We start from the raw sequence: 26,858 nt of genomic DNA on the forward strand, positions 1-26,858 counted from the left end.
TGCTGGCCATATGAGTCAAGATCTTTGACACTTCAGAAACTGAGATGGGGAAATAAGATCCACTGAGAATCTAGATAAGAATTTATTGCCTTTCTAATCAAGGAGATCAGAAACTGTGGTTATGCCCAAACACTTTGATTAAAGGCTGTCATATATTCCTGGAGGCATACTCAGACTGATGGAAGGCTTCCCAGGGTATTTATTGGTACATTTTCCTAAGCACATTATCCCTGTAGGAGCAGTTAAATTTGTCTTCCTTTTGTGGGTATCCATTTATATTGAAGGAATGATGGTTCCTGATAAAGTCTCTGTTTTGGGGGTTGGAAACCTTTTGTGCTGTTTCTGGGAGTCCTAAAAACCCAGATGCCTTCAACAGGTCACTTGTGACAGATTTGTAATATTATTGTGATTTTAAATTACTGTTAATGAGTAAACTCAATTTGCCGTATAAATTACCAATGCTAACAAAGATTCTCACCCACTATAGTAATGATCATAAAATTAGAATAAAATGTTTTTATTTCAGCTTTAGAGAACAAAAATTTTGGCTCAGGAAATTTCATTTAGTCAACATATATCATTAAAACAAATAATATATATTTTTTTCTTTGCTCCAAATCCAAAGTTTTAAGGATTAAAATAAAAAAGTAAAATTCAATTATGATGTTTTCTCTCTGCTTTATTTAATACTCAACATGACTGATTATTTCAATTGGTACTAGGAACATTTTTAAAAGCTATGCAAAATAAAATGAATTTTAACTGATTTTAACAGAAAAGTTCTATATATTTTAAAATATGAGACACATCAAGAATTTGCGTGTCATCCTTGCTCCAGGGCCATACTAATCTTCTATATCATTTCAAGTTTAGTGCTGCTAAAGTGAGCACATAATTTTTATGTCTGTCTGTCTGTCTGTCTGTCTGTCTGTCTGTCTCTCTCTCTCTCTCTCTCATACACAATCAAGTGTTAAACTTGTTTAAGATTAAGTATCATGACTTACCAGATAAGGCAGAAAACTTGAAATCTGAGCTTTCTGATTCACTGATTTTACTGGATGACCTTCGGCAAGTCACTTACACCCTTCGCTTTGGTTTCCTTTATCTTAAAGACAGACAAATCCAATCCTCCCTATTCTGATGTCAGAGGGATGTGGTTAAAGAAAAGCAGACTATGTGCCAACATTTTGAGCTCCTGAGAGATGAGCTCTATTTCATTCAATAAATATCATTCTCTACTCTAGATTTTTAGGGAAACATTCAATGAAGTCTAGCAGGTAATGTTGGCTAATTAGGTATGTCACACCTACATGGTTTAACTAATACAGTAAGTTGTTTGAACATGACACACTTGTATAGCAGGTGCTTTCATAAGGTTCTATCTGTTTATCATGCTCTTTACTGAACTTATCTAGAAGGTATTGAGTTGGAAGGTGGGTGGGTCGTGTATGTAACTACTCAAATATGTGTAAATAGAATTTTAATAAAAGTTGACATACTTTTAAAAAAGTTGGTGATTTGGTGGGGAGGAAGAAGAACTATCATTTATATTTGGAAAAGGGTATGTCCTTCAGAAAATATAGACTGGTTGGTTCTATAAGTAAAGTATATTTCCCAGCTTCAAATACAGGTCCCAGACCAGATTAACATGTGATATCTAAACCAAGCTTCCATAGTGCAGCCTTCTTAAAACACCAGTCAAGGGAGGTGTGGTGATTTAAGGAGGGAAAAGGCAGGGTTTTAGAGGCGCGCACACACCTGAGTTTGCATCCTGGCACATTTCTTAGCTGAGCCCACTTTTTAAAATCTTATAGAATGAGAAGAATACCCTGCCTGCCTAGGGCCATGAAGATTAACTACTTTTTTTTGGCAAAGATAATTTCTATTGGGAATTGAAGGGCTGTGGACATCTTAACCATATATTTAGAAAATTTGGAAGTGAATTTTAGCTCAGCCTTGGTTTGGGATAGAAGCCAGAAATTCTTGAAGGCGGTAAATGGAGCTGTGTTATATGTCATAACTTTTTCTTCTCTTATTCTCTCAGAGGCCCTCTGCTTGCTTCTCTGTTGCCCTCTTCTAATTCTCCATTTTTGGCACGACCCCTCACTAATTGAAACCTCCTCTGAATGCATTCCCTTCACCAGGTCCCTCAAATTCTTACACATGAGCAGCAACAGACATTTTAAAAAGATAATAGGGACTAGCTCTTGCCTTTGTTCCCGATCCACGGCAAATACATTTTAGTATGTAATCTATACACCTTTAGTTCTGAAGAAAACACTCTGAATCACATACAAAGTTTTTAATTAAAAATTCTAGCCCAGCAGCATGGTTCAGTGGTTCGATTCCTGGTCAGGACACATGCCCAGGTTGTGGGCTCAATTCCCAGTGAGGAGTGTGCAAGAGGCAGCCAGTCAATGATTCTCTCTCATCATTGATATTTCTTTCTCTTTCTCCCTCGCTCTTTCTCTCTCTGAAATAAACAAAAACATATTTTATAAAATTGTAATTATTCCTATCCTGAATATTAACTGTAGGGAGAAAAAACTTTCTCTACACTCTTATGTTCTGTGTCTGGGGCTTGTGAATGAATCTGACAAAAGGCAGATTTTCAGGAGAAAAACATGTGCAAATTTATGGATATTGTATTTACCCCAAATAAAATGTGTTATATTTTATTGATTTAGTACTTTTAATTTTATATGCGTGGGGGCTTCACAGAAAAGAAACAAAAATCCAAAAAGGTGGTTAGACTTGGGAGCTTATATATTATTTTAACAAAGAACAAAAATGTGTGGAGAAGTGACTAAATAAAGGAAAAGGCTGTTTGGATGCCTAAAGGCAAAAAAATTGTGGGAAAATGTATGATAGATAAGGGTTGTTTTGCAAGGTTTGTGATTGAGTTTTTTCCTCTTCCTGGTATGGGAAAGTGGGCCACCTTTACAAATGGGAAATTTATGACCTGCTTTTAGGCAGATGGGAGAGAGCAGAGAGCTCCTCCCATGCCTGCTGCTTCTCAATTGCCTTTAGCTCAAAATAATCTGTACATCAAAGTGGCATATTTTGATCCCCTTCAAGTAAAATAATTGGAGAAAACATATTTTACCTTAATAAGACTCTTCTATTTAATATAGACTTTATGACTATTATAATAAGACAGACAATATATATTCAAATATAGTCATGGCTAAAGGTATGAACAGGCACAGCTATCTAAGTATTTAACCCCTCATCTGCCACTGTGCTGAAAGCCAGTAAGCATACCTCTTTGTACAATTCACCTTCTTTTAATTTGTTTTGTTTGCTTGGTGAACCTGTGGTTATTTTATTGATAGGCCAAACAGGCAGCTACCTATACTCACCGTATAGCATGAGGGATGGTTATGGTCATTTTGAGGTCACTAACATGGAATCCTCCCTGTATTCAGAACACAATGCCCATAGTGAATGAGCCAATGATTGACTTGCACTGACAGATTATTAACTATTTTTCCCTTTTGGTTTTTCTGTCTGACAGCAGCAGTGTGCAGGGTCAAAGACAGCTGGCCCCCCATGTCAGTGGTCTAGGATGGCCAGTGAAGCCACCAACATCCCAAGTCCTGTGGTGCGCCAGATTGACAAGCAGTTTCTGATTTGCAGTATATGCCTGGAGCGGTACAAGAACCCCAAGGTCCTCCCCTGTCTGCACACGTTCTGTGAGAGGTAAGCCCCTTTGTGCGCGGAGAAGGGAGTTTCACAGACCGACTTCCTACCGAGGGTTCTTTCCAGAATTCTCCAGTTACCTAGGGGAGACAATACATCTTTTGTGCTTCTGATATAAATCTGGAAACATAATCATGAGTTTGCCAATAATTTACTTTATTACAAGTGGGGCAAAAAAATAATAATGATCTAGTGGTAGCTGTTCATTCATTTCCACAGGAGATGGAGCTTTAACTATTGGAGGGTGTGTGTTTTTTTAATTTAAGTTTTCCCTTTGTTCTTTGTGAAACAATTTTGGCCAACCACAGTTCCCTCACAAAGGGTCTTCGGTGAGAGACAATTAAAAATCTATCATGTCGTCCCATATAACAATCAGGTAAAAATATCTGCATATATGAGGGGCTAGTTAAAAGGAGAGAGCCTCCCTCCAAAAATAATTGAGAAGACACATACCAATGGCACATTTGAACATTATGCTATTTCAGATGAAGGGAAAAGCTGTGTATGTAGTAATTATACATTATCAGAATATAGAATTTGCTATATGTAAAATATACTTTCTTATTTATCTTTCTTGAGTGTTTCTTTCCACTGAGTTAATCATTTATCAGAATATTCATTCACCCCATGTCCAACTTCCCACATAAGCAATTAAGCATAAAGATTAGTGGCCTAATTTAAGTATTTCCCTAGCAAGGCTGTATATTTTTTCCTAAAAACAAATATGAATATGGTAATTATATTTTATAGCAGCTTGTTAAATACAGTTGCTATTATTATTTAATATACATAACTAGAATGCTTTGCTTTCTGTTATAGAATAGAAAATTGGTATTTCCAATGGCTTCAAATCAATGCTAATTACATCTACATCCAATTGAACAGATTTGTTAACTGGTTGAGCGTGCTTGGAGTTGATTTACTTTGGAGGGTCCCAACTGCAGCAGAATAATCACATCCGTGGTGGTGATGGATGGAGAGAGAGGTGGATTTGTTATCGGACGTTATGGGTTTTGCTTGTTTGCTTTGCTTTCTTTGCTGTGGGCTGTTTGGGGGTTTTGTGTGTAATGTGTGGATATAGGGTTTTTGTTTGTCTGTTTTAGTGGTGGCATATGGGGCACCAAATACCTTTTATTTTATTCATTTTATACTTTGGCTTAAGTACTTTATAATTCATCTTCCAAAATGGCTAAATGGAGAGTGATTTTTTTCCCTCTCCACTCTATAGGTGTAGCTAAAACATGAATACCAGCTAATTGCCCCTGTGTCCCTGGGCTCACGTGGTAAGATCATTATTTGCTTTGGTGCAGTTGCCATGCCGGGGCTCTTGCTATACAGCTGAGAGCCACTCCGGCTGAGCCCGGCAGAGCTGCCCCAGTCCCCGGTGTTCAGTCCCTCTGGTCTGTTGTTCGGTTCCCATTTCCTTGTTCCGACAGGTGAGAAGCCCCATTCTGCCCTGAGCCTGCCCCCTGCCCTCTCAGTGAGGTCTAGCCCGGCCCATCTATATGAGATAGAGGTGGTTATAGGAAGAAGGCACAGCTTGGGGGGGCCATCATGGGTTTGGTTTGGGACATGTTGAGTTTTAGAAACCTGTGAGGCCTCTAAGAGTAAATGTAAAGAAGTTGGATGGTGTACAGACCTGGGGCTCAGAGGAGATACCTGTGGGAAGAAATAGAAATGTGGGAGTGCTATGCTTTAGGCAGGCACGTGGGTATGGTATCCCCGGGAGAGAAGAGTGCTTCCAGTGGAGTCTGGGTTAACTCCAAACTGTACTGGCTTAGTAGGAAAATAGAGCAGACAGGAGAGCCAGCTGAGTGTGGTGTCATAAGCCAAGGGAAGATGAAGTTTCAAAGAAAAGGAGTGGGAGCGGGGAGCATAGTGGTCAAGCTTGATGAATGCTTCTGAGAAATCTAGTAAGAAAGGATTGAAGCGTGTTTATAGGATTTAGATATCATTAGTGACCTTGACAAAAGCTGTTTCAGTTCTGGTATGGATTCAGCCCCGGCTACCTCTGTGACGTAAGGAAGGCCACGTAACCTCCTTGATGTCCGTTTCCTCATCTGTAACATAAGGATATGGGTGAAAGCATTGCTTTTCCAAGTCTGTTTGGCCGAGAAACTGGAAAACATTGTGCAGTGTAATTATTTAGAGTTTAGATCCTGGTACCAAATTGCCTTGGTTCGAACTCCTGCTCTGCCCCTGACCGCCTAAGTCCCTCGGGCAAGTAACTCAGCCTCTCTCTGCCTGCATTTTGTCATATGTCTGAAGGTGATCACAATAGTACCTACCTCGTAGGGTTGTTGGAAGTACTTTGAATTCAGTGGTTAGCATATATGTTGGTCATGATTAGCAAATACGTTTCTCTCATTAAATGAATTAAGTTGATGCCTGTTGAGGAGAGGCAAGAAGAGATCAAGCTAGTGTGAGCCTGGGTATCCCATTCCTGCTTCAAAAGAACACTTCCACTTGGCTGTTTTGTTGTTGTTTTTTTATTGATTTTTGGAGAGAGGGGAAGAAGAGGGAGAGGAAGAGGGAAACATAGATATTGAGAGAGAAACATGGATCAGCTGCCTCCTAGGGATCAAGTCTGCAACCTGGACATGTGCCCTAACCAGGAATTGAAACTGTGACCTTTTGGTGCATGGGAGGACCCTCAACCAACTGAGTCACACTGGCCAGGGCCGGGTGTGTTTTCAACAGCAGAGATCTGCTTATGGTTTTGGACATTAAAAGAGTTTCAACACCAACAAAAAAAAATGTGACATGTTTCTCCCAAATGTAAAAGTCCATGAACCTCCGACTAGCTTTTCTAGACAAAGCTCAACCTTAATGTGTATACAAATTGCCTGGGGTCTGACGCATTAGGCCTGGAGTGAGACCTAAGGTTCTGCTTTTCTCCCAAGCTCCCTGGTGAGGGCAGTGCTGCCGCTCCACAGACCAAGGCCCTGGAAAACACTGCCAATGTCAATGGCATTATTCTTCTCGTGGGCAGGGCCAATATGAGCTTCTCAGGGTTAGCTCTGAGTTTCTGAAATATTCTTCTCTGAGTCAAGGAAGTGACAAAGGCAGTTCCTGCAGCGTGTCCTGTATAGTTGCTGAGAACATGTGTGGTACCTGTGAGAAGTGGCGGTTCCATTCCCTGAGCCCCACTGTGCTGACAGCCCCTGGCTTCTGCTTCTGCTTCTACCACAGGTGCCTGCAGAACTATATTCCCGCCCACAGCTTAACCCTCTCCTGCCCAGTGTGCCGCCAGACCTCCATCTTGCCCGAGAAGGGGGTGGCCGCACTCCAGAACAACTTCTTCATCACAAACCTGATGGACGTGCTGCAGCGAACGCCAGGCAGCAACGTTGAGGAGTCCTCCATCCTGGAGACGGTCACCGCAGTGGCTGCCGGAAAGCCCCTCTCTTGCCCAAACCACGATGGGAATGTAAGTCGCTGCCCGGCAGCGTGCCTGCTGGATGGGGGTTGGCGTTGGGCACTCAGAGGCTCGACGTGAAGCCAGAACTCCACCTGGAAAAGGAGTCATTAAAAAAGATTTTCCCCAGCCCTCAGACTATTTTGCTCGCTTCCTTTCTCTGACCCAATTTATTTAAATAATAAAATCAAACTGCATGTGTCTTCTGAGCACAGATTGGTGGTTTCCCCAGGAGAGCTGGCCTCTGACGATTTGCAAGCTGGGCATACGTTGACCCACATAAACATCTGTGTAATAAATTATGGAAAAGACTTAATAATACCCCTACCTGGTTTGGCTCAGTGGATAGAGCGTTGGCCTGAGGACTGAAGGGTCCTGGGTTTGATTCCAGTCAAGGGCACATGCCCAGGTTGAGGCGGATCCCCGGTGGGGGTCGTGCAGGAGCCAGCCAATCAGTGGTTCTCTCTCATCGTTAATATTTCTATCTCTCTCCCTCTCCCTTCCTCTCTGAAATCAACAAAAAATAATAAACACTTAATAATAGATAAGTTCTGCAAATTGAGGATATTTAGGAAAATGTGAATTACATTTCTTTATTTTTCTTGCGAGGGAAATTTTTCTCATGCCCCATTAGACCCTGCTCCTTAGTAATTAATAAATAGAATTTGAAGATACGTGAGTCCTTGATAAAAGATTATAAATTCCAAGCATATTTCCTACTATTAGGAAGCACGATACTGTTATAAACTCAGGGGGACCTGCATGTATCATCAGTAATTGATTCACAATGGCTATGTGACCCGAAGAGTGGCATTGCGTGGTGGCTAATGGCTTTGGAGCACTGGCTTTGGAGCCAGGCTGCCTGGTTCAAATCCCGCACTTCACCTTATTCTCTGGGTTAGTTTTGGCAAGCTAACCTCTGTGTCTCAGTTCCTCATCTACAAAAGGAAATAATAATAGTATAATTGGGAGACTTAAATGTGTAAGTCATATAAAACATAGAGTAAGCTCTTGACAAATGTTAGCTATTAAAATTCTTCCTAATTAATAACTTTAGTCCCTTTTTTCTTTATATGATGACCATATCAAACGTGCTTGAAACTGCTTATAATATAAGGCTCAGGTATAATAAAACCACTAAAGCAACAAGAGATTGCTTGAGCAAAGCACTTATTATTAGCCATAACTAGTGTTTATTGCCTTATCTTGTTCCACTCTCTCTGCTCATCATTGCTACAGCCTCACTGGCCTAGAACTTGCCAAGTGGTTTCCCACCTCAGGGCCTGGCTGCTTTCTCTTTCTTATGCCTGAAATGGTTTTTGTTCTCTCTTGATGTGGCTAGCTCATTCTCATCCTTCATGCGTCAGCTCACATTTCTCCTACACAGAGCAGTCTTCTCCAACTCCACTACGGCTCCACCTCTGACACCCAGTTGCCAGCCTTCACATCACTTCTTGATTTCCTTCATGGCATTCACCACGCTCTGCATGCCCTCATCTGTGCATTTGCTGAGCTCACTTTTAGGAAGTGAGCTGCAGGAGGGCAGGGACCAGGCTCACCATCATACCTCTAGCACTGAGAACAGTATCTTATACATAGAAGTATGGAAATCATCGGAGACCAACCCGATGAAAACAAGCAAAGGCTATGCATTCCGAATTCGCTCAAACAAGGAGTCAGCCACCATCACTTGTGTTTTGGCAGGGATTCAAAGTCAGGCAGAGGAGTGGGAACACTCAGTCGTGGGAAAAAAGCAAGGCTTCAGGTGTACCCTGATGTGTGGCTATTGGCATGGGAAAACTAGAGGTGGGCCAACTAGAAGGGGGCACCTATGTGATTGGTTAGGGGTTCATATTTGGCTTTCTCTGATTGGTCCTAAGTTGGGAGTAGAGACAAAAATTAGGGAAGTTGCCAAAACCGTTTTGGCTCAGTGGATAGAGCGTCGCCCTGCGGACTGAAAGGTCCCAGGTTCGATTCCGGTCAAGGGCATGTACCTGGGTTGCAGGCACATCCCCAGTGGGAGATGTGCAGGAGGCAGCTGATCGGTGTTTCTCTCTCATCGATGTTTCTAACTCTCTATCTCTCTCCTTTCCTCTCTGTAAAAAATCAATAAAATACATTTAAAAAAAAAAATTAGGGAAGTTATCAGTAATCAAGTCCTAGCCATTTGGGGCCAATTGTTACCAAAGTTTTTGTTTAGCTTTTTGGATTGTTACTAGAGCTAGCAGTCGGACTTCCTGCAAATCTGACTTACAGCAGGCTGACTTCCCGGGCCGTTTATTATAGATATGGAGTCAGTGTCCTGGGCAGGTTGTGGGTCAGAGGTCTGTTTTTATACATGGTCTGACCATTGTCCATTTGCATATTTAGTCTCTCAGAAGTTAATCAGTACCTATTTGTTGAACGATTGTGCCAGACACTGTGCTTGGTCTCTTACACACCACTTTGCAAAGTAGGTGTTAGCTACCTTCGTTGTATAGATGAAGAAACAGATTTGAACAGTTTCAGTCACAAGTCCATTTGACGTAAAAGCTAGCCCTGGAGGAAAGAGCACCCTGAGCTTTTTGGGAACCAAAGTAAGAGGTACATGGTGGATTACCTCTTTTTATATAAAAAAATGAAAAATATATTTTAAAAAAAGATTGGAGAAGTAGGCTGTGCAAGAGTTGATCAGCTGGGTGGATTGGTGAGGTCAGCATGACTCCCAGGTGTCTAGCTTGGGTACCTGTGTCAGCAGTGGTGCAACCAACAGAAACAGAGGTTGACTCTTTTAGTTTTATTGATTTCAGAGAGGAAGGGAGAGGGGGAGAGAGATAGAAACATCAATGATGAAACAGAATCATTGATTGGCTGCCTCCTGCACACCCCACACTGAGGATCAAGCCAGCAACTCATGCCATGTGCCCTGACTGGGAATCGAACTGTGACCTGGTTCATAGGTCAGTGCTCAACCACTGAGCCACACCGGCTGGGCCAGAGGTAGACTTTAAAATTACTCTGAACTTTTTACAAAATGGCACTATCAATCTTAGAGAAACTTTGGAAAGAGAAATATGTTGTTAGTGTCTGAAGGACAAATAGGAAAGAATTCCTAAAGATGTATTTCCTGAGCACGCCTCAAAGTAGAGACCTTGGTTGCCACAGGCTGCTAAGCAGAAACTCCCTCAGAGATGCTAATTTCAGCAAAATGTAAGAATCCTTTTAGGCTAAAACTTTACTTTCTCCCAAATGCAACACATCAAATCACACTAAAAATGAAATCTCTCTAAAGAGCTGGACCCTCTTTAGAATAAAGGAAGCTCTTTAAGGTATGTTTTGAGCACTTTCTCAATGCTGGGTCATTATGCCTCCTCGGGAATCATAAGATTTGTAAACCAGCCAGAGGCCTTGGAAAATCAGCCGCGTGTCTTCACTCATTCTGTTGTTTCATTGTGGACTGTAGGAGTTCGCTGCTGCTGCTTTGAAACGGGGCCTCATGGCATGTTCAAGCCAAATGCATGCGATACTACAGATAAATTGCTGCAGTTAACTGCCATGGGTAAATCTTTAAAAACATCTCAAGCGTCTGAAGGTTAATAAAATCCGGTAATTAACACTAAAGCAGGATGTTGCTGTCATAAACTGCCTGGTGCTGATCAGCACATGTGGATGAAAGCCTGTCATTTACTTTAAGTGCTGTGGCACAATCTGTCTTCTAATTAAACTGCTGTGGCGGCATTGTCCAAATACAAAGAAAAATGGGGCTGGCGGTCAGTGATTTCAGAGGTTCCTTGCCCATAAAGCAGACACTTGAGCTCATGCCTAGCAGTCCTAGAACACAAATGATCGTACGATCATGAAACCCTATTTTTGCTTGCTTAGGCCATGCTAGCAGCATGTTAAGAGGTGCAAAGGAGGGATCCTCATGCCCTGCCAGGACCAAGTCCCCACTGCCAGAAGCCTCTGGGCTGGCTGCATGGCCCTGAGCACATTCCAGCAGTGAGTAATGCGAGTGGCTCCTCATCTTCTCTTCTGATGAACACAAATGGTGACTGTCTGTCAACAGCAGTAAGCTCATCCTGGCCTCTGGCCCACCCACCCCTGGAGCACCAGCATCATGGCACTCAAGATGGATGAGCTCAGCCGAGTCTCACACCTCCCGCAATTAACTCTCAGCCTGAGTCAAAGCTGTCAGAGCCCAAGCACAGGCATTTGAGAATGACCAGTTGTTGACACTTCAAAATGATTTACTTCCCAGGAAACACTGAGGATACTGAATCAGGGAAGTAACCCAGGTCTGCTGCTGTCTCTTCAAAGCAATCAAACATTTTTTTAATTGAGGTAAAATTCGCACACAAAATTCACATTTTAACCATTTTAAAGTGTATAATCCAGTGGCTTTTAGTGTATTCAAAAAGGTTGTGCAAACCTCACCACTAATTTCAGATCTTTTTTGTTATCCCAAAAAGAAACTCTATACTCTTTAAGCAGCCAGTTTCTTATCTCCCACCACCAGCCCCTAACCCCTGGCAACCATCAGTTTGTGTTCTGTCTCTCTCTGGATTTGTCCATATGGACACTTGATATAAATGGAATCTTACATATAATATATAGCTTTTTTTAGTCTGGCTTCTAGCACATATAATGTTTCAAGATTCATCTATATTGTAGCATATATCAGAACTTTATTCCTTTTTTAAATTTTTTTATATTTTTTTATTGTTGACAGTATTACAGATGTCCCCCAACTCCTCCCCCCTTTCTCCCCCTTCTTCCAGTCCCTGCCTCACCCTAGGCCTTCACCACTCTATTGTCTGTATCCATTGGCTATGCATATATGTACATAAATTCTTTGGTTAATCTCTTCCCATCTCCCCTGGCTTCCCCTTTGAGATATATCAGTCTGTTCCCTGAATTCATGCCTCTGGACCTGTTGTTGTTCATCAGTTTATTATGTTTATTAGATTCCACATATGAGTGAGATCATGTGATATTTCTCTTTCTCTGACTGGCTTATTTCACTCAGCATAATATTTTCCAGGTCCATCCAGGCTGTCACAAAGGGTAAGAAAGCCTTCTTTTTTACAGCTGCATAGTATCTGATTATGTACATGTACCACAGCTTTTTATCCACTCATCTGCTGATGGGCACTTGGGCTGTTTCCAGATCTTAGCTATTGTAAATAATGCCACTATGAGCATAAGGGTGCATATATTCTTTCTATTTGGTGTTTTGGGCTTCTTATGATATATTCCTAGAAGTGAGATTGCTGGGTCAAATGGTAGTTCCATTTTTAATTTTTTGAGGAAATTCCATACTGTTTTCCTAGTGGCTGCACCAGTCTGCATTCCCACCAGCAGTGTACTAGGGTTACCTTTCCTCCACATCCTCGACAGCACTTGTCATTTCTTGATTTGTTGATGGTAGCCATTCTGACAGGTGTGAGGTAATACCTCATTGCAGTTTTAATTTGCATCTCTCTGATGATCCGTGATGCTGAGCATTTTTTCGTATGTCTATTGGCCATCTGTATGTCCTCTTTGGAGAAGTGCCTATTCAGGGTCTGTGCCCATTTTTAAATTGGGTTATTAGTCTTCTTTTTGTTGAGCTGTATGAATTCTTTATATGTTTTGGAAATTAACCCCTTATCAGATGTATCATTGGCAAATATGTTCTTCCATACAGTGGGATCCCTTTTCATTTGGATGGTGGTTTCTTTTGCTGTGCAGAAGCTTTTTAGTTTGGTGGGTGCATTCACTTTGTGAAAATCCATCTATCTGTCTTGGGACTTATGCCATTTTCTATATGTGTGTTACACTTTAAGAAGATCACACACACACACACACACACACACACACACACACACCTGCCCCTGCAAATGCTTTGAGAATTCAAAATTGGAAGAAAATATTTTCAGCTGAGAGAATAAGGGGACTCTAACTTTCAGGCTTTATGTTATACTGTTACTGAGATTCATAACAATCAGGATAAGGTGGTTTTATTTTCGGGTAAGCAGATGACATCATTATTAAGAACTTACTATGTGCCAGCGCCAGGCAAGATCTGACTTCTTTGTGCATATCAATCTACTGACTCCTCACACCACCCCTATGAAGTAGGTTACTGTTGTCTCCATTTGACAGAGGAAAACACTGAGACACAGTGAACTGACAGTCCATCTCACCTCTTCTCCAAAGAGCAGCGGTTCTCAGTGTGGTCCAGGCATCCTCAGGTGTCCCGAGACCCTTCAGGGGTGTCCACAAGGTCAAAACTATTTATATAATATTAAGACATTATTTGCTTTTTCACTCTCATTTTCTCAGTGTATGTTGGTATTTTCCAGACTATACGATGTCTGCTATCAAAACAGATTGAATGCAGAAGTAGATATGAGAGCCCAGCTTTTTCTATTAAGCCAGACACTGAAGGGATTTACAAAAATGGAAAACAATGTCGTGTGTGTGTGTGTGTGTGTGTGTGTGTGTGACTTAAAACAACACAAATTTATTCTCTTACAGTTCGGGAGTTCAGAAGTCTAAAATCAAAATGTAGGTAGGGCTGTGTTCCTTCTGAGGCTTCAGGTTTCAATAGAGAATCCATTTCCCTGCATTTTTTTTTTTTTTTTAGCTTCTAGAGCAGCGGTTCTCAACCTGGGGGTCGCGACTCCTTTGGGGGTAGAACGACCCCTTTCACAGGGGTCGCCTAAGACCATCGGAAAACACATTTACAATTACATATTGTGTTTGTGATTAATCACTATGCTTTAATTATGTTCAATTTGTAACAATGAAATTTGGGGTCACCACAGCATGAGGAGCTGTATTAAAGGGTCGCGGCATTAGGAAGGTTGAGAACCACTGAGGCTGCCTGCATTCCCTTAGCTTGTGACCTGTTCCTCAAATCACTCCGATCTCCTGTTCCTGTTGTCTTGTCTCCTACACTGCCTTTGGCCCTCCCGCCTCCCTCTTACAAGGGCCCACCTGGGTTACCAGCATAATCGTCCCATCTCCATATCCTTAACTTAATTCACATCTGCAAGTCCATTTTGCCATATAAGGTAAACCCATTAACAGGTTCCGGGGATTGGGAGGTGGACACCTTTGGGGGCCATTGTTCAGGCTACCACACCTGCTTTGCTATGTATTCTTTCAGCAACTCTGCATCTCTGGCGGAAACCGTCTATACAATTCTGTGCTATTTGGGCTTCAGTGTCTGCCCTGCTCACATCTCCTGGAAGGGACAGTGCAAGTACCATATCATATGACTCCACCCTCGTTGGCATGGCAATGGTTGATGAATAGCGGATCTGTTTTCTGGTTAATAACCTGTTGTTCCATTGACTTGCCTTTTATCAGCAAGTGATACAATTCTAAAGAATTTGGATGAAATTGTACAAGGACTGTAGTAGTTTCTTTATTTTATTTTCCTGGGGACACACTTTATTTATTTTTTAATTTATTGGGGTGACATTGGTTAATAAAATTATATAGGTTTTAGGTGAATGCCATTCTTTTTTTGTTTGTTAATCCTCACCTGAGGATATTTTTCCATTGATTCTCCCCCACACCCGCCTCCCCTTCCTGCCCACCATTGATTCTTAGAAAGAGTGGAAGGGAGAGGAAGGGACAGAGAGAGATGAATGCCATTCTTCTCGTAGCTTTTTGTCTTACAAAATATAGTTACTTTTTATAAATTATATTATTCATGTTACTATTTAATGGGCTTATCATGGCTTTTAATAAGTAAATATTTAACCTTTTTCTGTTTCAATATTAAAGTGATAGCTATCTATAGATATAACTCACGTAAACTACAGCACTTTGCAGTCCCCGATAATTTATAAAGAGTGTAAAGGGGTCCTGAGACCAAAGGTTCGAGAGCCACAGCCCTCCCCTGTTCTGCCTAGCAGGGTGGTCACAGAAAAGCTGGTTTTGTGGCCAGAGCAGTGGCTTTGGAGTCGGATCCCCTCGGTTTGAGACATGGCACAGAAAAGCTTACCCTCCCTTTCCTCCCGTGAAGCTGGACTTAATATTACTGACATCCTGGGGAGCCTGTGAGACTGAACTGGGAGAACGCCTGGTAAGCCCTTCATCAGCGGCACCGGTCCTAGAATTGTTCTTGTGTCACCCACAGGTGATGGACTTTTACTGCCAGTCTTGTGAGACCGCCATGTGTCGGGAGTGCACTGAGGGGGAGCACGCGGAACACCCCACCGTGCCCCTCAAGGACGTGGTGGAGCAGCACAAGGCCTCACTCCAGGTCCAGTTGGATGCTGTCAACAAAAGGTATGCACATCTCCCCCAGGCGCCCAACTGGCCGCTGGGGTCAGGCTTGGCCTCAGGGTCTCTTGTCTCAAGGGGATGGTAGGTGCATGTCACCTAAACAAATTCTTTGATCGTGGGTCTGTAGTCATAAACTAGTGAGTGGAGAGTCACCCCCTTGCCCTTGGTAAAATTCCCCCGGATGTTAGGAGTGGTGGCATTTTTGTTTTAGTGCCTTAGCGTGATTATGAATAAAATATACTTGGGGAAAGTGGTCTCAGGGGATCTCTAAAATTTGAGTGTGAAACCAGGCTCTCTGAAGAGCCTTTCTTATCTGCTGTTCTTGACACACTTACAGGCCCATTGTGTTGCCTGTGACTGGCTGCTCTCTGCTGGAGCCCAGCAAAATGGTACTGAGCAGTGATTGCTCCATTTTCTTTATGTTTCCCTGTGTTCAGGCACCCTTTTTTTTTTTTTTTTTTTTGGCATGGAATGGAAGGAACAGAGTAGCTGTGTGATGCATGAGAAAGAACAAAGAGAGGAAATAAATAGCCAGCTGAAAGAAAATCTCTTCAGCGACAGTTGTACTGAAAAAAGCATGGTTAATCTATATTAATTAAAAGAACTTGGAAACTTGCAAGAAGATCCCAGGGAACTCTGAGTTTGGATAAGTTTTTCATGTGACTGAGAAAAAAGATCCAGCTATATGTTTAGAACAGTGGTTCTCAGCCATGAATAATTATGCTCGCGCGTGTGTGCACACACACACACACACACACACACACACACACACACACCAGGGACATTTAGCAATGTCTGGACACAATTTAGTGTCACAACTATGTGTGTGGGGGGAGGGGTGGTGCTATTGGCATCTGGTAGAGGACAGGATACTGTTAAACATCTGTAATGCACAGCACAGTCCTCTGTAACAAAAAATTCTCTGGCCCAAAATATAAACAGTCAAGATTGAGAAAACCTGGTTTAGAGTGTGAGGAAAAGATGGAATCCAGAGAGCTTCAAAGTATCACCCATTATTAAAAGTAGATGACTGGCCCACCTGGCATGGTTGAGCATTGATCTAAGAACCAGGAGGTCAGGGTTCGATTCCCCATCAGGGCACATGCCCAGGTTGCAGGCTCAGTCCCCAGTGTGGGGCATGCAGGAGGCACCAATCAATGATTCTCTCTCATCATTGATGTATCTGTCTCTGTCTCTCTCCCTTCCTCTCTGAAATCAATCAAACTATATGTTTTTTAAAAAGTATTTGACTGTGGTAGATTGAAATAAAAATGGACCCTCAAAGTCTCTTTCAAAGACTGTAATTGTCTTATTCGTTCTGTTCTTCAGTTATTACTTCTCAAAGACGATGAGAGGCACACCGAATGCTTCTTGACAAAATACAGTTGTTGCTTTTACTATTTCTAGGTTGATGTTAAATAATCACGATCTTTAACAACTGTTCCTCTAGGCTCCCAGAAATAGATTCTGCTCTTCAGTTCATCTCGGAAATCATTCACCAGTTAACCAACCAGAAGGCCAGCATCGTGGATGACATCCATTCCACCTTTGATGAGCTTCAGAAAACTTTAAATGTGCGCAAGAGTGTGCTGCTTATGGAGCTGGAGGTCAACTATGGCCTCAAACACAAAGTAAGACTCCAGCTGTCCTTACCCATATCCTGGAAGAGACGTGATGTCTGGGGCGCATCATGGCACTGGCTTTCTGCCTTCTCCTAGCGGCAAAGGGGGCTCCAGTGGGTCCTTAGGTGTCACTGTTGCACAGTCAGAGTAGTTTTCATTTAATGGCAAATCCAGCTTTTTTTTCTCCGTCCTGTTTTTAGCAAAACTCTAAATCTGTGACATTAAGCCCCAATTTATAATTTGACACCAGGCAAGGTTGAGTATGAAGTAATGCGTTCAGGATTTAGGGTTAAACCGGATTGTTTTTCCTTCCTTAATTAGAATGTCTAATAGTCTCTTAATTGCTCTCTCGCCCACACCGACCTGTTAGTCAACTTCAAAGCGAGCCCTGCCTGCAGCCCTTGTTTGACTCTGCAGGTGGGTCACAAAGCCCGGGTAGGAAGAGCTTCTGAGATTCAAGGGGGGAATGAGTTTTCATTCCTCCGCTTCTGTTCCTTTAAGAGGTGACAGGGGAGCTTTGGACATGAAGGGAAGATACGGAACAATGAATATTTCAGATGTCAAGCGTGGTCATCTGTTTGCTAAGCTCTGGGTGGTGACGGTCCCATCAAAAACACGTGACCCAAGAAATATGTGTGTGGGAGAAGCAGGGCGAGGCGGAACGGAAAGAGAAGGCCCTGGGAATGCAGTGTAGGACGGCGCATTAGCACCGGGTTCAGCGAGTGAAAGTAGACACCCCTCGCTGGGAGCCACGGGCGGGCGTGGGCAGGCGCAGGACCGGGTTCTGGCCCGGGGAAGGCCCGGCCCCAGTGCGCGCTGCACCGCGCCCTCGGGGTTGAGCTCCAGCGCTGCGGGGAGCACTCATCCTGCGCGCCTTTCCGGCAGGTGCTCCAGTCGCAGCTGGATACCCTGCTCGAGGGGCAGGAGAGTATTAAGAGCTGCAGCAACTTCACGGCGCAGGCCCTCAACCACGGCACGGAGACGGAGGTGCTGCTGGTGAAGAAGCAGATGAGCGAGAAGCTGAACGAACTGGCCGACCAGGACTTCCCGCTGCACCCGCGGGAGAACGACCAGCTGGACTTCATCGTCGAGACCGAGGGGCTCAAGAAGTCCATCCACAACCTCGGGACCATCCTCACCACCAACGCCGTCGCCTCCGAGACGGTGGCCACGGGCGAGGGGCTGCGGCAGACCATCATTGGGCAGCCCATGTCCGTGACCATCACGACCAAGGACAAGGACGGGGAGCTCTGCAAAACCGGCAATGCCTACCTCACGGCGGAGCTGAGCACACCCGACGGCAGCGTGGCGGACGGAGAAATCCTCGACAACAAGAACGGCACGTACGAGTTCCTGTACACCGTGCAGAAGGAAGGGGACTTCACGCTCTCGCTGAGGCTCTACGACCAGCACATCCGCGGCAGCCCCTTCAAGCTGAAGGTGATCCGGTCGGCGGACGTGTCGCCCACCACCGAGGGCGTGAAGAGGCGCGTGAAATCCCCGGGGAGCGGCCACGTCAAGCAGAAGGCTGTGAAGCGACCTGCGAGCATGTACAGCACCGGGAAGAGAAAAGAGAACCCCATCGAGGACGACCTCATCTTCCGCGTGGGTAAGGAGGGAGCGGGGCGGGGCGCGCCTGCAGGCGGAGGGTTGCTGGGGCGGAGGGTTCTCTGGGAAGGTGGCTGCAAAGAGGGGCATTGCAGGGCAGGCCTTCTCCCCGCAGGTGCAGGTACCGGTCTGTTTCATTAGCGGAGCTTATGCAGCCTCTCTCTCTCTGCAGATAGTGCGATGTAGCTTCCCCTCCTGTTTCAAAACTCCGCGCCTCCCCTCCCTCTCTCTTCCCCTCTTTCTCCTCCTCCTCCTTTTTTAACAGGCAGTGCTGCCTGCTCACTGTAGGAAATTGGAAACCGAAAATAAGCAAAAAAGAGAATTGGGAAAATATCAGCACGCATTCATAACCTAGCAATTATAGAGGAATGTTGGCCACCGTTTCCCTCCCTGTAGGAATGTCCTGGGAGCACTCCCGCCCTCCCCAAAGGCAGAGAGATTGTTCTGTCAGATGGCCTCACCCAAAGGCGGAGTGATGTGCTATCAGATAGCCTTCAGCTTCTCTGCGATCTGCCAGCGGGGCTGTGGTGTGGGCAGAGGCTCTGCTTGATGCCTCCCTGTCGCTGCTTCTGCACCCCTGTAAGGGCTGGGGTGGGGGACGTGGTGCATTGCAAGGTGTGCCCACCTCCGGTATGTTAGCTGGAGAGCAGCCCCCAAAATGGGGAGCATGGGTGGAGACCTGAAGAATGGAATGGGGTTGGGGTGGAAGCAGAAGGCTTCACAGGAGCCAAAAGATTGGGGTATGCAGATAGCCCATCCCTTCTGATTTATTGCTTCTGATTTTTGTTTTTTGGTTTTTTTTTTACTATCAAAACAAAAATTTATTGAGACTAATGTTATTTTTAGCTGTTTTTTTCCTCCGAAGAAAGCAAACTAGATGTAAACAAACAATTTGATAATACTTTTTTTCATGTTTATATTGATTTTAGAGAGACAGGGAAAGGAGAGATAGAAACACTAACATTGATTGGCTGTCTCCCCACCCTCCCCCCACCCCCAAAACCTGGGCATGTGCCCTGACTGGGAATTGAACCTGGGACCTCTTGGAACATGGGTAGATGCTCAACCACTGAGCTATACCAGCCAGGCTCAGATTGGATAATTCTTAAGAAAGAAAAAAAAGAGTCTGCATTTTAGCTACTGTATCCAAAAGTAGGTCTAACCCACTTCTCTTTCTGCCTCTTTGGTCCTTATCGTAGTATCTCTAAAAGGGCTCTGCCCCGTGTATTAAATGACACACATAGAAAAACAATTCTGTGGTTCAGATAAATTGGGGAAACCTTAGCTTAAGTGAAGGAAATGGGGATTTTTTTAAAAAATTGCAGAACCTTTCGAATCTGCTGATGTGCGCTTTAAGTCTCCAAGGCAGGGGAGGGATAACAGGCAGCACTTTCAAACTTTTCTGATCATAGAACTTTTCCATGGGACATCTTGGGGAAAGAGCTCCTTGGAACATTCCTGGGCAAAGCTACTCTATGTTCGCACATTAGGCTGAATCTTGGTGAAGACTGTGTTGTGATATGTCAGTTGCCTGCTCAGAGCATGGAGGTCTAGTACATTCACTGGCCATTTGTGCAGTGTGGGTGCAGACATTGTTGATCCGCCTGCCAAAGCAGAGTGGGCGAGCTGGGCCGGGCACAGGATGGGGAGCCTCCCAGGTGTGCCACTCCGGTTCTGCCAGTTACTTGAACCTTGGGCAGGTCTCCCAGCTTCCCTGGGCTTCAGTTTCCATGTCCATCAAATGAAAGTACAAATATCTGCTTCTGAGAATTGTTCTAAGTTCCAGGAGCAATGCCTGGCATGTGGGGGGAGCCAAGTAAATGAAAAGTATTGTTTTTGCACATGCAATTTAAGGTTGTTAGATTTTACCTAGTATCCTCTCAAACAACGTAACTCGCTGCTGCCCACTGATCTCCTGCATTAAGAACAAACTCAGTCCCAAATTCAAAACCTCCCACTCCCAGCCAAGGGACCTCTGTCTACTTGGCCTGGGCACTGTGCAGAGAGGAGAAAGGCTCAGACCTGGGTCTGATTCTGGCCCTGATTCTCTTTACCAGATGCGCAACTGACTTACCCTTTCTTAACCTGGTTCCCTCCTCTGGAAAACAAAGGGGATGAAATATTACCTAACTCTTAAGGTTGTTGTGGCATTGAAAGAGAGAATTCTTATAATATGCTGGCACTTGGCTCTGTATAGTAAGTGCTCAGTTCATGGTAGCTGGTATTTTACTGTTATTATCAATCATCATCATCTCTACCTGTGATTGTCCCAAGTATTTCCCTAGGGATATTTCCCTCCAATTATTGGCTTTGAATTCTTAGCTCCCACCCTGTAAGGGGATCTGTTCTCTCCCCTTAAACGTTTGTGAAGTGCTTAGAACAGTGCCTGGCAAGCAGCACTGCGTCCAAGATTATTAATGAAGTAAACATGGTGGATTATGACCAAATCCAGCTTCTAACTCTTTGGCTTGAGTGACGTAGGGGAGTGAGGCAGTAGAGTGAGTGATGGTTAAGGCTGTGGACTCTGAGGCTAGACCTCCCTGGGTTCCAGCCCCAACGCCCCCACTTCCTCATCTGTGCAATCTTGGGTAACTTACCTAACCTCTCAGTTCCTCAGTTTCCTTCATAAAATGGGGATTTATAAAACAAACAAACAAACAAAAAACACCCTACCAAATAGGGTTTTGATGATTAAACAAATTAATAAATTAATATACAAAAGACCTTAGAACAGCGGTTCTCAACCTGTGGGTCGCGACCCCTCTGGCGGTAGAACGACCCTTCACAGGGGTCGCCTAAGACCATCCTGCATATCAGATATTTACATTACGATTCGTAACAGTAGCAACATTACAGTTATGAAGATCACAACATGATGAACTGTATTTAAAGGGCCAGAAGGTTGAGAACCACTGCCTTAGAAGATAGGCAATGTAGGTAATGCTAATTAACATATTCATGGTGGTAGTATAGAAGTAATAGTTAACCTAAGGAGTTAAGAACATGGTAAGTAAAGAGCTTAAAAGCCTGATTGCCTCATTTTGAATCCCAGCCTTCTATTCATTGACTGTATGATTCACTGAAGATTATTAAACCTCTCTGTGTTCAGTTTCTTCATCTGTAACATGGGGATGCTTAACACATATGTCACTTGGTAAGGATTAAAGTGGTACATGTGAAGGCTTAGAACAGTGCAGGCACATGATAAGGACTCCGTAACTGTGACTATTGTTGTTGTTGTCAGTACCAAGCAAGTTAGGGAAAGTCAGAGGAAGAGAGGTATGTTTCCGTTTTCATCACCCAGGCTGAAGTGTCCCATAGGCAGTTTGGAGTTTGAAGCTCAGCAAAGAAGTCAGGGCTAGACATCAATTTGGAAATGAAATGTATAGAGAAGTTGCTTTAAAGCATGCATTTCAATGAAATGTCCAAGATAGGAGTTGTGATTCTGGAAGGAATGGATGGGGAATGGAAGCAGGAGGAAGGAGCAGGCATTGTCTGAGCCAGGCAGTGGGCAGTGCACTTCTGTGTCATCTTATTTAAAATCTGTAGCAGGTATCAGATACTTTCAGTCCCCAATGTCCCCACAGGGTAATGTACCTACTATAGCATCATGTGTGGAGTGCTGGAGTCGGCTTATCCTGGTTCTCACACCACCTCCCAGCTCTCTCCAGTCACTTCACGTTGGTAGCTCTAAATCAGTGAGTGGGGGTGGGTTGGGGGGGAACATTTATATCTAGAAATGGGCAAATGCTACAAATCAGAGCTCCTCTCCAGCCCCCACCCCCTGCCCCTCAAGAGCTAAAGTGCCAGGACAACATCAATTATCCTTCCCATAGAAGGAATGGAGGCTCAGAGGGCTGGTGTAGGAGCCCAAGCTGTCTGTGACTCTCAAGTCTATGCCTTTTCAATTGCACAATAGCTCCTCTTCACCTAAAATGTCCTTTAACTACTGTAGTTTTTCAAATTTGAGGAATTTGATACCTCCCACGCCTGAAAACTTAATGATATGCCCACAGTGAATGAGTTATTGTGTTTCTCTAATATTGTATTGCAAAATAGTCCTGAATGAGTTTAGGGAAGTAGCTTAGAGCATCTGTTGACAGTGATTCCTTGAAACACAGAGATTATTTTCCCCTATAGTGTCAAGTTTGCTGACTAGAAACCACCAGCTGGTTTAGTCAGCTATTAAAGAAAGTCACTGAACAAAAGAGAAGCCAGAAGACATGGGAGGGAGTGAAAGAATTACAATTGAATTGTTTCAAATGATGCAGTGAATACACCATACCTTAGTGAGTGCATGGGAAGTGAACGAAGCACTCATTTGTACTCTAGAGCAGTGAGCTTTTTTTTCCATGTAGAATCACTTAGCGTGAGTTCAGAAGCTTTACGGGAAGTAGGGCATTTTACGCCCTTTCCCCTGCCTCACCTCTGCAAACCACCACCTCCCCTCCCTGGAATCTTGGAGGAAGGAGATGGTACTAATTTGGCATCTGAGGTCATTATAGGCACCCTGCCCTCACCCACCTTGAGCATCATCCTTGGGAACTGTTCTTGCATGTCAAGTGGGAAATGATGCCTATAATATTTACCAAGACCTAGCTAGGCACAGTGCTGTGTTGTAGGGTGCAACAGGACAGATGTTACCCCTGCCCTCGGGGAGCTCACATTTTAGTGAGGGAGACAGACAGTTACACAGTGAAAATACTGTGTGATAGGAATGGAATAATCTAAAGGATTAGATTATTGTGAACCCAAAGGGTAATTATCCACACTCACCTCAGAAACCTAGCATTCTAAAGTCCAATTAGAAGGAAGCATTGTGCGTATCAGAAAAAAATGCGTATTATGTGAATCTCCTAATCTCCTGGTCAGGATAACCCAGGTTTTAGTCTTCCCTCTGTCTCTACTGCCTTTGTGATGTGTCTAGTTTCACTTTTGCATCTCTGAAATGGACCGATAGAGAATATTTATCATGTTAACTCCTGGGGTTATAAGGCGTGCACGAGAGAAAGTATATGAAAGTGCTTAAGTATTATAGAACACTTCATTTTCCCATGACTTAATGTGGGTTGTCATTTACACGGTCATTAATAATTCATTCAGGCACTTACTCACTCAACAAACATTTGTGAAGCACCTACTGGAAGACCTTGTGTTAGACCTTATATTTGGCTCACTTTCATCTCTTGCTTTATCCCATTCTAAGTGTCTTGATTTACTTAACATGAATTTTCCCATTACATCGCGGGGGTGGTGGGGAGGCTTATAGTTATTGATCCTCTATTTCAGTCCAGGGTCTTATTACCTGGTTACCTTACTTCTGTAATCTTCCCGGAGGCATGGGTGGAAGTGAGTACAGTTTAACATATGGGAAAAACAAGTTTAATGCTCCTATGGCATTGTTGCCAAATTATTTATAATTATTTTTAAAACTCAGGTTACTTGCTTTACTAGCCAAATGTAACCATCAAATGAAATCTTTTACATCAAAGTAGCAGGAAAAGATTTTGTAAGTACTTCTTGTGTTTTGTGTTACATTTACATTTCTTATGAAAGAACTAATTTTCATTTATACTTAGAATACTTTGGGGGAACATTTCTGTAGATTAAATAGAATTTACTAAAAATCTTGAAGAGTAAAGCATGATCCCAAATTATTTCTAACTTCTGGAATTTTTATTTTTTTTATTTTGGTCTCAAGACATTTTATCAACCCTTGGACTTTGAGCATTTCAGTATAATGATAATATGCTGTAGTTCTGCATCATTACTCAACATCAAGATTTTCCTAGTTTAACTGCTAGTAAAAAATAGGATTTAGTTGTCCCTCTAGAGCAGGGGTGGGGCACCTTTTTTCTGCCAAGGGCCATTTGAATATTTATAACATCATTCGCGGGCCATACAAAATTATCAACTGAAAAGTTATGTTGCTATGGAAAAAGCTCCTAGATTGATTGAATTTTGAGTCCTGCCTGCAGTTGCCTTGGCAGGGCCAGACCAAATGATAAGGCTGGGCCTGCAGGCCAGATGTTCCTCACCCCTGCTGTAGAGTATGCTGCTGGTTTTCTTTAACCCTCAGGAGTAATGCTGTGATCCTGCTGTGCTTGAAAAACACAAATAGAGGTTTTAAAAAGATGATGATCAGTAACAAGACCAAAGGTGCTCATTAGAATCAGGAGTTGGCCCTGGCAGGTGTGTCTTAGTTGGTTGATTGTCCTCCCATGCACCAAAAGGTTGCTGGATCCCCAATAGGGGACGTGCAGGAGACAGCCGATCTATGTTTCTCTCCTCCCTTCCTCTCTTTCTAAAATCAATAAAAACATATTTTAAAATAAACTTTAAAAAAGAAAAGAATCAAGAGATATTACCTGTAATGCAACCCCAGCTACTTGTAAACTGAGCCATGTTATTTTTCAAACAAATACTATAAAATTAAAATGGCAATACCTATTCCATGTAGCTCTTTTAAAAATGTATAAGTAATCTCGCACTAACATATGTGCCTCCAACCCTGTGATTTTATTTACATGTTGGGCAACAGACTCAAGCCCTAGTTAACTTGAGACCAAGCCTAAGAGCCGGGCCAGCACATCCCATGGAGCTCAGTACAGGTTGGAGGATAAGTGTTGGCCTGGCAGTGTGGCCTTTTGCCGCAGATCCATCACTCTCATGACCCAGTATTGGCAGGTACTGAGCATCTCACATTCATTTCATACTGGGCAGCATCTTTCTTTGCCTTGTTCTGAATGGTATTGATGTGGAGTCTAGCTAAATGTCTTCCCAAGTTTCTCATTTATACTGAGGTTCGAAAGGTGTTTATTTCTGCAAAGAAAAAAAAGGGCTAGTATTTTTCTTCCTCCAACATCACCTTTATATCTTCAGAAGAAAAATGTCTTCGGCTGAGTAAGGCACCCCTTAACTTCTAATAAGCACTATTCTCACCATTTTTTCTTCCTTTCAAACATCAGCTGCTGCCGACTACAGAACCTTCTCTCAGTTGAGTAGACTTTGTCCTTAGGAGAAGGGAGAAAAGGTTAAATGAAAAAGGGAAGCAGCAGGTTTTTGTCCCCTACCGGGACCAGAGAACAAGCAAACCAATGTTCATCATCCAGTCTGTTCAAGTGCTTTTTATTTCTCTCCCCATTTTCAATATTTCTTACCCCAGCTTGTTTTTCCTCCCAACCATGGTGCACTCCAATTTTACATAAACCAGGACCTACAGCAGCCTGTTTAGGTTCCAGTGCAGTTGTAGGACTCTTGCTTTTTTATTGTGTTTCTTTACTTGAGCGTCAGTTCCTCATCTTGCTAATGTCCATGCTTTTCTTTATCAGAGTTGTTTTTCAAAAAAATATGTTTTCCTTCATTTTATAGAGAGAGAATGACAGAGGGAGAGAGAGAGAAACATCGATATGAGAGAAAAACTTTGATCAGCTACCTTCTGCACGCCCCCACTGGGGTCCAAGCCCAAACCTGGGCATCAAACTGGCAACTATTTGGTGCATGGGGCGATGCTCAACCAACTGGGCCACACCAGCCAGGGCTGTTTATCAAAATTTTTGATAAGTTAAGTTTTTATTCTTGAGAGACCCTGCCCTTACCCCCACTGCCTTTTTAACTGAGCATTTTAGAATAATTGTTTCTTGTCCTATTCCTTCAGTTTTCCTGTATCATTAACCATCTGTTATTGAGCTATCAGAGGGAATGACCAAAAACTAGTACCAGCCCTAGCTGGTTTGGCTTAGTGCAGCCGTGGGCAAACTACGGCCCACGGGCCGGATCCGGCCTATTTGAAATGAATAAAACTATTGAAAAAAAAGACCGTACCCTTTATGTAATGATGTTTACTTTGAATTTATATTAGTTCACACAAACACTCCATCCATGCTTTTGTTCCGGCCCTCCGGTCCTGTTTAAGAACCCATTGTGGCCCTCGAGTCAAAAAGTTTGCCCACCCCTCGCTTAATGGATAGAGCATCGGCCTAGGGCCTGAAGGGTCCCGGGTTCGATTCTAGTCAAGGGCACATGCCCAGATAGTGGGCTTGATCCCCAGTAGGAAGTGTGCAAAAGGCAGCCAATCAATTATTGTCTCTCATCAATGATGTTTCTAGCTATCTCCCTCTCTCCCTTCCTCTCTGAAATCAATAAAAATATATTTAAAAAACAATAACAACAAAAACTAGTACCATGTTGGCACATACCTCCTTCAAGGACAACCCCTTACCCTGCCCACCACCAGTAGGTACCAA

General features: G+C 43.3%; 1 protein-coding gene and 1 pseudogene across 10 annotated transcripts in view; one reads left to right on the forward strand and one right to left on the reverse strand.

The window, feature by feature from the left end:
- TRIM2 (tripartite motif containing 2) overlaps nt 1-26,858 on the forward strand; it is a 124,859-nt gene that overhangs the window by 79,508 nt on the left and 18,493 nt on the right. For 6 of the 10 annotated variants that reach the window (XM_036311808.1, XM_036311807.1, XR_004968056.1 and 3 more), the window contains 5 exons: nt 3,521-3,702; nt 6,895-7,132; nt 15,234-15,385; nt 16,833-17,013; nt 17,890-18,613. In XM_036311808.1, coding sequence (XP_036167701.1) covers nt 3,569-3,702; nt 6,895-7,132; nt 15,234-15,385; nt 16,833-17,013; nt 17,890-18,613 — 1,429 coding nt within the window. In that variant the 5' untranslated portion in view covers nt 3,521-3,568. Of the gene's footprint in view, nt 1-3,517; nt 3,703-6,894; nt 7,306-15,233; nt 15,386-16,832; nt 17,014-17,889; nt 18,614-26,858 lie in introns of those variants that run through there. The other 4 variants (XM_036311806.1, XM_036311804.1, XM_036311803.1 and 1 more) reach the window with 3 other exon arrangements.
- LOC118659424 lies at nt 793-891 on the reverse strand (annotated as a pseudogene).

This window comes from Myotis myotis, unplaced genomic scaffold (assembly GCF_014108235.1).
Source record: "Myotis myotis isolate mMyoMyo1 unplaced genomic scaffold, mMyoMyo1.p scaffold_m19_p_6, whole genome shotgun sequence".
Classification (NCBI taxonomy): domain Eukaryota; kingdom Metazoa; phylum Chordata; class Mammalia; order Chiroptera; family Vespertilionidae; genus Myotis; species Myotis myotis.